Source organism: Ornithorhynchus anatinus, chromosome 21 (assembly GCF_004115215.2).
Source record: "Ornithorhynchus anatinus isolate Pmale09 chromosome 21, mOrnAna1.pri.v4, whole genome shotgun sequence".
NCBI classification, from domain to species: domain Eukaryota; kingdom Metazoa; phylum Chordata; class Mammalia; order Monotremata; family Ornithorhynchidae; genus Ornithorhynchus; species Ornithorhynchus anatinus.
Genome location: NC_041748.1, coordinates 1,346,399 through 1,356,571, shown reverse-complemented (window position 1 = coordinate 1,356,571; position 10,173 = coordinate 1,346,399). Strand labels below are relative to the sequence as shown.

The window sequence follows — 10,173 nt, the reverse complement described above, 5'->3', positions numbered from 1 at the left end:
AGAAGCGGCGGAGCCGGGATTAGAACCCACGTCCTCACGCCCAGGCCCGGGTTCTTCCCACTACGCCGTGCTGCTTCCTTAAAGCCTGGTGGGTTTGAGGGCCGATTAATAATAATGATAAAGGTATTTGTTAGATGCTTACCGTGTGCCAGGCGCTGTACTAAGCGCCGGGGCGGATACGAGCGAATCGGGTCGGACACGGTCCCCGTCCCGCGTGGGGCTGACACCCCCATTTGACAGATGAGGGAACCGAGGCCGAGAGGAAGTGAAATGACTGGCCCGGGGCCACGCGGCAGACCTAGGGCGGAGTCGGGGTCAGAACCCGGGCCCGGATTCTACCCGCTACGCCGTGCTGCTTCCTTAAAGCTGGGTTGGAGGATAAAGCTGGGGCCTGGTGGGTTGAGGGCAGATAATAATAATAATAATAATAATGGTATTTGTTAAACGCTTACTATCTGCCAATTGGAATGATAATAATGGTTCGTGTTAGGTGCTTACTAGGTGTCAGGCACTGTGCTAAGCGCTCGGATGCATACGGGCAAATCGCGTGGGACGCGGTCCCCGTCCCACATGGGGCTCATGGTGTTAATCCCCGAATTACAGATGAGGGAACTGAGGCCCAGAGAAGTGAAGTGACCGGTCCAAGGTCACCCAGCATTCATTCATTCAATAGCATTTATTGAGCGCTGACTATGTGCAGAGCACTGGGCTAAGCGCTTGGAACGAACACGTCGGCAACAGACAGAGACAGTCGAGGGGCGGAGTGGGGATGCGGACCCAGGTCCCTCTACCCGCTGGAACTCACTGCTTTTAATAAATACGATTGAATGAGCCGAAGGAAAGAATGAATTAATGAATACCAGGCCAAAAAAAAGGGGGGGGGGGGGGGAGGAATGTATAAAGGAGTGATTCCAAGCGCTCAGGACAGCGCCCCGCACACAGTGAGCGCTCAATCAATACCACTGAATGAACTGACCAGTGTGGCTCAGTGGAAAGAGCACGGGCTTTGGAGTCAGAGGTCATGAGTTCGAATCCCGGCTCGGCCACTCGTCAGCTGGGTGACCGTGGGCAAGTCACTTCACTTCTCTGTGCCTCAGTTCCCTCATCGGTAAAATGGGGATGAAGACCGTGAGCCCCACGTGGGACAACCCGATTCCCCCGTGTCTCCCCCAGCGCTTAGAGCGGTGCTCGGCACATAGTAAGCGCTCAACCGATACCAACATCATTATTATTATTATTAACTGAATGAAGGGATGAATGAACGAACGGAATGAATGAACCCCAGAAGGACCGTATAAAGGAAAGATTGCAAGCGCTCAGGACAGCGCTCCGCACACAGTGAGCGCTCAATCAATGCCATCGAATGAACTGAAGGAAGGAAGGGATGAATGAATGAATGGAATGAATGAATGAACCCCAGGAGGACCGTATAAAGGAAAGATTGCAAGTGCTCAGGACAGCGCTCCGCACACAGTGAGCGCTCAATCAATGCCATCGAATGAACTGAAGGAAGGAAGGAAGGGATGAATGAATGAATGGAATGAATGAATGAACCCCAGGAGGACCGTATAAAGGAAAGATTGCAAGCGCTCAGGACAGCGCTCCGCACACAGTGAGCGCTCAATCAATGCCATCGAATGAACTGAAGGAAGGAAGGAAGGGATGAATGAATGAATGAACGGAATGAATGAATGAACCCCAGAAGGACCGTATAATACTGTATAAAGGAAAGATTGCAAGCGCTCAGGACAGCGCTCCGCACACAGTGAGCGCTCAATCAATGCCATCGAATGAACTGAAGGAAGGAAGGGATGAATGAATGAACGGAATGAATGAATGAACCCCAGGAGGACCGTATAAAGGAAAGATTGCAAGCGCTCAGGACAGCGCTCCGCACACAGTGAGCGCTCAATCAATGCCATCGAATGAACTGAAGGAAGGAAGGGATGAATGAATGAACGGAATGAATGAATGAACCCCAGGAAGACCGTATAAAGGAAAGATTGCAAGCGCTCAGGACAGCGCTCCGCACACAGTGAGCGCTCAATCAATGCCATCGAATGAACTGAAGGAAGGAAGGGATGAATGAATGAATGGAATGAATGAATGAACCCCAGGAGGACCGTATAAAGGAAAGATTGCAAGCGCTCAGGACAGCGCTCCGCACACAGTGAGCGCTCAATCAATGCCATCGAATGAACTGAAGGAAGGAAGGAAGGGATGAATGAATGAATGGAATGAATGAATGAACCCCAGGAAGACCGTATAAAGGAAAGATTGCAAGCGCTCAGGACAGCGCTCCGCACACAGTGAGCGCTCAATCAATGCCATCGAATGAACTGAAGGAAGGAAGGAAGGGATGAATGAATGAATGGAATGAATGAATGAACCCCAGGAGGACCGTATAAAGGAAAGATTGCAAGCGCTCAGGACAGCGCTCCGCACACAGTGAGCGCTCAATCAATGCCATCGAATGAACTGAAGGAAGGAAGGAAGGGATGAATGAATGAATGGAATGAATGAATGAACCCCAGGAAGACCGTATAAAGGAAAGATTGCAAGCGCTCAGGACAGCGCTCCGCACACAGTGAGCGCTCAATCAATGCCATCGAATGAACTGAAGGAAGGAAGGAAGGGATGAATGAATGAATGAACGGAATGAATGAATGAACCCCAGAAGGACCGTATAATACTGTATAAAGGAAAGATTGCAAGCGCTCAATCGACGCCATCGAATGACTGAACACCAGGCCGAAAAAAAAAAAAAAAAAAGGCGGCCCTGAGGTGAGCGCTGCATGAATGAATGAATGAAAGAAAGGCGGGAAACAGGGCGGCCGTGACGTCACTTCCGGCGGGGAGCCGCCCGGGCGACGTCACTTCCGGGAGCCGCGGCCGTCGGGCCCCGAGGTGAGAACCGGGAGGGAAACTGAGGCCGGGAGGTGGGGGGGTGGGGGGGAGGGGAGGCGCCTTGCTATTATTCTTATTATTTTTATTGTTATTGATCCCCCATTTTCCAGACGAAGAGACCGAGGCCTAGAGGAGGGAAGCGACTTGCCCGAGGTCCCGGGCGGCCAGGTGGTGGCGGGAGGCGGGATCCGAACCCAGGACCTCCGCCTCCCCAGCCCTGTGGCTCCCGCAGTGCTAACCGCGGTGTCTGTTGAGCGCCCGGGCGGTGTACTGAGCGCCGGGGGCGAGGCAGGCCGGTCATTCATTCATTCCCTAGTATTTATTATTATAGTATATATTATATACTATACATTATATACTATAATATATACTATACATATATATTATTATATATTATATTATTATTATTATATTATTATATTATATATTATATTATTATTAATAAAATAATATATACTATAATATATACTATACATAATTATAGTATATATTATTTACTAATATATAAACTAGTATATATAAATAATATATACTATAATATATACTTATATTAATATATTTAATTATATAAATTAAATTTATAATTATTATAATTATATAATAAATAATATATTAGTAAATAATATATACTATAATATACTATAATATATACTATACTATATATACTATAGTATATATATAAATATATAGTATATATTATAGTATATATTATAGTATATATAATATATACTATACTATATATACTATAGTATATATATAAATAGTATAGTATATATTATAGTATATATTATTTACTAATATATAAACTAGTATGTATTATTTACTAATATATAAACTAGTATATATAAATAATATATACTATAATATATACTATACTATATTATTTACTAATATATAAACTAGTATATATAAATAATATATACTAGTATATATTATAGTATATATTATTTAGAGAAGCAGCGTGGCTCAGTGGAAAGAGCCCGGGCTTTGGAGTCAGGGCTCATGCGTTCGAATCCCAGCTCTGCCACTCGTCGGCCGTGTGACTGTGGGCGAGTCACTTCACTTCTCTGGGCCTCAGTTCCCTCATCTGTCAAATGGGGATGAAGACCGGGAGCCCCACGGGGGACAACCCGATTCCCCCTATGTCTACCCCAGCGCTTAGAACAGTGCTCGGCATCTAGTAAGCGCTTAACAAATACCAACATTATTATTTATTGAGCGCTTCCTAGGGGCAGAGCACTGTACTGAGCGCCTGGAATGGACAAGTCGGCAACAGATAGAGACGGTGTCTGCCCTCTGACGGGCTCACGGTCTAATCGGGGGAGACGGACGGACGAGAACGATGGCGATAAATAGAGTCGAGGGGAAGAACGTCTCATTAAAATAATAGCAAATAAATAGAACCGAGGCGATGGACATTTCATTAACAAAATAAATAGGGTCACCTCCCCCCCCCCCCCCCCCCGGCATCCAGTACAGTCCTTGACCCAAGGCGAGCGCTTAAGTACCGCGGTTATGACTGTTGGGACTACTGCTTTTGCAGTGGAAAGAGCCCGGGCTTTGGAGTCAGAGGTCATGAGTTCGAATCCCAGCTCTGCCACTTAGATGTGGGACCGTGGGCGAGTCACTTCACTTCTCTGGGCCTCGGTTCCCTCATCTGTAAAATGGGGATGAAGACTGGGAGCCCCACGTGGGACGACCTGATTCCCCTGTGTCTACCCCAGCGCTCTGCACATAGTAAGCGCTTAACAAATACCAACATTATTATTATTAATATTCCCGGGCCACTTAGAACAGCGCTTGGCACCTACTAAGAATCATAAAGTTGGCATTGGTGAAGCGCTTACTACGTGCAGAGCACCGTGCTAAGCGCTGGGGGGGATCCAGGGGCATCAGTTTGTCCCACGTGAGGCTCACGGTCTTCATCCCCGTTTTAATATAATAATAATAATGTGGGTATCTGTGAAGCGCCTACTATGTGCAGAGCACTGTGCTAAGCGCTGGGGGAGACCCAGGGGCCTCAGATTGTCCCATGGGAGGCTCCCCATCCTCATCCCCGTTTTAATATAACAATAATGTCGGTATCTGTTAAGCGCTTACTCTGTGCAGAGCACTGTGCTGAGCGCCGGGGGAGATCCAGGGGCTTCAGGTGGTCCCACGTGAGGCTCCCGGTCTTCGTCCCCATTTGACAGATGAGGCAGCTGAGGCCCAGAGAAGTGAAGGGTCGCGCCCACGGTCGACAGGGGGCAGAGGCGGGATTCGAACCCATGACCTCCGACTCCCCAGCCCGGCCTCTTGCCCCTGAGCCACGAGCGCTCGGAGTCACGGTGTCTACCGCTGCACAGACTTGACTGTTAGGAATCGCAGTGCTCAGAACAGCGCTCGGCACCTCGAACGCGCCTAACAAGTGCCATTATCATTATTATTATTATTATTATTATCGCGAAGGAGCACGCCCAAGTGGCAGGCGGTCGTGAGTTCTGATCCCGCCGCCGCCACTCCGTCTGCCGTGCGACCTGGGGCGAGCCACTTCCCTTCCCTGGGCCTCAGTTACCTCAAATGGCGGCGGAGACCCTGAGCCCCGCGCGGAACGCGGACCGTGTCCCGCCCGATGAGCCGGCCTCGACCCCGCTGCTCAGCACGGTGCTCGTCTCACCCTCCTCCGTCCGTCGATCCTATTCATCGAGCGCCTACGCAGTGCGGGGCACTGGACTGAGCGCTTGGGCGAGGACGACGCAACAAGAAACACACCCATTCCCTGCCCACGTTATTATTATTTATTAGGCAGATGCGGGATTAGAACCCAAGTCTCTTCTGCCTCCCAGCCCCCGGCACGCAAATGGGGTTGGACCCAATCCCTGCCCCGCACGGGGCTCCCCCTCTTAATCCCTGTTTTACAGGCGAGGAAACCGAGGCCCAGAAAATTCAAGCGACTTGCCCGAGGTCACGCAGCAGACACGTGGCAGAGTCGGGATTAGAACCCGGATCCTCCTGACTCCCGGGCGCTACCCACTAATCATACTAATAACGGGGGTATCTGTTAAGCACTTACCATGTGCCGGGCACCGTTCTAAGCGCTGGGGTGGATACAGGGCCGGGACGGTCTCTGTCTGTCGCCGAACTGTCCGTTCCAAGCGCTTAGTACGGTGCTTTGCGCATAGTAAACGCTCAATAAATACTATTGAACGAGTGAATACAAGCAAATCGGGTAGCGCTCCACGCGTGCCGTCATTATCATATCATCGTAGAGAAGCGGCGCGGCTCAGTGGCGAGAGCCCGGGCTGGTGGATTCGAATCCCGGCCCCGCCGCCCGACAGCCGGGTGACTCGGGACGAGTCACTTCACTCCTCTGTGCCTCAGTTCCCTCATCTGTAAAATGGGGATAAAGGCCGAGAGCCCCGCGGCGGGGGGGGGGCCCACCCCATCGCCTTGTACCCTCCCCGGCGCTTAGCGGGGTGCTCGGCACGTAGTAAGCGCTTAACGGACGCCGTCGCGACGATGGTCCTGTTTCGGGCCGTTCCCCCCCCCCCCCGCCCCCGGAGAGGACGACCGCCGCGCGCCGACCCCGGGTCCGGCTCCGCGCCCCGCGCCTGGGTAGGCGGTCATAGTGTGGTTTGCGCGTAGGCGCCGCCGGCCCGAGTGCGAGGAGACGCCGAGGAGCCCGCGGCCATGGCGTCCGAGCTGGGCTTCTCGCCGCCCGAGGTGCCCGAGCCCACCTTCCTGGAGCACGTCCTGCGCTACGGGCTCTTCCTGGGAGCCGTGTTCCAGCTCGTCTGCATCCTGGCCATCGTCTTCCCCGCCGCCAAACCCCACCAGCCGGTGAGAGCCTCCCCCCTCGGGGCCTGCCACCTACTGAGCGCTCCTCGGCCGCCGTGGTTGATCGTCGTTATCATTACTGCGATTGATATCGGCCCGCCCCCTCCGGCCTCGCCCCGCCGCCGCCCGCTGGGCTCCTCTGCCTGCCGACCTCCCGCCCCCGGGCCGCCGCCGCCTCTCTCTCGCCGCCCGCCGGGCGCCGAGGCTGGGCGGAGCGCTGTGCTGAGCGGCCGGGAGCGGGCCGTGCCACGGGCCCGCGGTCCTGCGGGGAGGCGGACGTCAGTGGAAGGAAAGAACCTCTCCCGTGGCGGCGGACGGGGGCGTTTGGGGAGCGCTTCCCGCGCGCGGTGCCCCGGGCTGAGCGCCTGGGAGAGTCCCGGAAGGGTTCCCTGCACGTGACGAGCTGGGGGGGGGGCGCTAATGGAAGCGGGTGATGAGAAGCAGCGCGGCGCAGTGGAAAGAGCCCGGGCTCGGGAGTCGGAGGTCACGGGTTCGAATCCCGGCCCCGCCATTCGGCAGCCGGGGGACCGTGGGCGAGTCGCCTCGCTTCTCCGGGCCTCGGTTCCCTCATCCGTCAGATGGGGATGAAGACCGGGAGCCTCACGGGGGCCGACCCGATGCCCCCGTGGCTCCCCAAGCGCTTAGAGCGGTGCTCGGCACGTAGTGAGCGCTTAACAGATACCGACATTATTATTAGTATTAAAATGGGGATGAAGACCGGCAGCCCCAAGTGGGACAGCAGCTGATGATCTTCTCTCTGCTGTGGCGCTTAGTACAGAGCCCGGCACGTAGCAAGCGCTGGGAGAAGCAGCGCGGCTCAGTGGAAGGAGCCCGGGCTTGGGAGTCGGAGGTCATGGGTTCGAATCCCCGCTCTGCCACCTGGCAGCTGGGTGACTGTGGGCGAGTCACTTCACTTCTCCGGGCCTCAGTCACCTCATCCGTAAAATGGGGATGAAGACTGTGAGCCCCGTGTGGGACGACCTGATTCCCCTGTGTCTGCCCCGGCGCTTAGAACGGTGCTCTGCACACAGTAAGCGCTTAGCAAATACCAACGTTATTATTATTATTATTATGATGAACGGGCACCATCGTTATTAATCGTCACGTAGACCGGGAGCCTCACACGGGACACGAACTCTATCCGAGCTGTTGAGCTTGTACTCGCCCCAGCGCTTGGAACAGTGTAAGCGCTTAACAAATGCCTTTTTTCCCCCACAAAAAGCGGGTCAGGAAGTCACGTTTTCTAGCGGGCGGAGCCCGGGGCAACGAGTCAGAGGGACCTGGCCTCTCCTCCCCTGTCTGCCGTGGGACCTTGGCCACGTCGCTTGACTTTTCAGCGCCTCGGTTTCCTCCTGGGGAAAACGGGGACGGAGACCGGGAGCCCCCGGGGTCCGACCTGATGAGCTCGTACCTAACGCGGCGCTCAGAACAGCGCCCGGCGCCCAGTAAAGCGCTCCTCACAGCCCACGTGGGACAGGGACCGCGACCCACCCGACGAGGTTGGTCTGGGAAGAGCGCCTGGCACCTCGTAGGCGTGGAGCAGATACCCAAAATAAAATAAAAACCCCAAAGCCCCGTCCCCGCTCACCTTTCCCGTTGCCGCCGTAGGAGCCGGAGCCCCCGGAGGCGAGAGGTCCGGAGTCGGCCAGGAAGCCGAAGACGTCCGGCCCTCCCCTCGGCAAGAAGCTGAAGAAGGAGACGAAGAAGAAGCGATAGGCCGGAGCGGAGGGGGAGCGGGAAGGGGCCCGGACCCCCGACCGCGGTCGAACCCGGGCCCGGCGGGGAGCCCACGGCCCCCTCCCCGCCCCGGGGGGATCCGTCCGGCTCAGACCCGCTCTCCGCGGCGGCGTCCCGCCCGTCGGCCCGTCGTTCCGGGGGTCCACGGCCCCGGGGGCGGGCTGGGGGGGGGGGGGGCGTCCCGCACACTCACCCCCATCCCTTCACGCCGCGTACCCGCACCGGTTTAGGGATCGTGGGCTCCCGCCGTCGGGTTCGGAGGACGCCTACCCCGCGTGACCGCTCCGCTCGACTGCGCCCGCCGCGTAATCGGCCCGTTGGGTCGAGAGACCGTACACGCTGCGGACTCACGGTCGCGTATCCCCCGCCCCCCCCGTCGTCCCCCTCGTCAGCCGAGAGGTCGGGCGAACTGCACGGTTACCTAATCTGGGTCGTCATTCGCGCCGTGCCGTTTAGAGGTGGCGGCCGCCGCGCCCCTCCGCTTTCGAGATCGCGTAGGCCACGTGACTCCCCCGTGCAGCTTGGAGTCGGTTCGGGGTGCGGAACCGCGCTGTCCCGCTTGGAGAGGGCGGAGAGCGCAGAATCGCGCCATTCGACCGAGAGGTCGCGTCGCCCGCGTTTCGCGCTGTCCCGTGTAAAAACTGGGTTCCCCGGGGATTTTTTGGTGGAATTGGAGGGCTTCCCACCTGCCGGACGCCCTGCGAGGAGCTGGGGGGGGGAGAGAGGCTGACCAGGTTGGACCCCTCCCCCCCTCTGACGGATGAAGAAGCCGAGGCCCAGAGGAGTGGAGCGATTTCCTCGAGGTCGCCCAGCCGAAGGGTGAGGGCCCGGGCTCCGTCCGGCTTCTGGAAGAGGAAGGAAATGACTTACCCGAGGTCACCCAGCAGACGAGGGGCGGAGCCGGGATGAGAACCGGGGTCCTTCCGGGTGCGGGCTCCACCCCCCGGGCCGCGCCGCCCTGACCCGACCGCGCCGTCCGACCCGGACGAGCTACGACCCATGGGTTCCCCTCCCCGCGCCTGTCCGGGGTGCGAGCCCCCGCCGAGATCGCAAAGAGGCGTCTTATTGGGTCGTGGGGCTTCTTTTTCTTGAAATAACTACTTCCCTGGCTCGTGTGTGGGTCTATTTAATTTATCCCTTTGCCCTCTTTTCCGGGATCTTTTCCTCCCCCCCCTTTCCGTCCGGCAACTGACCCGTCAGTCCATCTTCTTATATATATATATATATATATATATATATATATATATATATATATATATATTTTTAATGGTATTTGTTAAGCCCTTACCGTACTAAGTGCCGGGGGGGACACGGGACCGTCGGATCGGACGCGGTCCCCGGCCCACGGCTTTAGTAATAATCATGGCATTTGTTAAGCGCTTACTACGTTCTAAGCGCCCGGGGGGGGGGGGGGGATACGAGGGGATCGGGTCGTCCCACGTGGGGCTCCCGGTCTTCGTCCCCGTTTGACGGAGGAGGTCGCTGGGGCCCAGAGAAGTGACGGGTCCCAGGTCCCACGGCCGACAAGCGGCGGAGCCGGGATTAGAACCCAGGACCTCCGACTCCCAAGCCCGGGCCCCCTCCCCCGAGCCACACGCCGCTTCCCACCCGTTTGACGGATGAGGGGACCGAGGCCCGGAGAAGGGAAGCGACTTGTCCAAGGGCACGCGGCAGACCGGGGATGAGAACCCAGACCGGGGCGCTAACCACCAG

At 56.0% G+C, this 10,173-nt stretch overlaps 1 protein-coding gene across 1 annotated transcript; it reads left to right on the top strand.

Annotated features, from left to right (window-relative positions):
• The first annotated feature begins 2,833 nt into the window (after window positions 1–2,833).
• Window positions 2,834–9,575, top strand: MANBAL (mannosidase beta like). Its single transcript, XM_029048660.1, has 3 exons — window positions 2,834–2,907; window positions 6,532–6,726; window positions 8,332–9,575. The coding sequence occupies exons 2-3, from the start codon at window positions 6,577–6,579 to the stop codon at window positions 8,437–8,439; spliced, it is 258 nt and encodes an 85-aa protein (XP_028904493.1). The 5' UTR covers window positions 2,834–2,907; window positions 6,532–6,576; the 3' UTR covers window positions 8,440–9,575.
• The last annotated feature ends 598 nt before the right edge of the window (window positions 9,576–10,173 follow it).

Bases quoted from the DNA above. Each gene is read 5' to 3' on its own strand.
- MANBAL (XM_029048660.1), top strand. From the start codon at position 6,577: ATGGCGTCCGAGCTGGGCTTCTCGCCGCCCGAGGTGCCCGAGCCCACC. The intron at 6,727-8,331 runs GTGAGAGCCTCC...TTGCCGCCGTAG, and splicing joins CCGCCAAACCCCACCAGCCG to GAGCCGGAGCCCCCGGAGGC.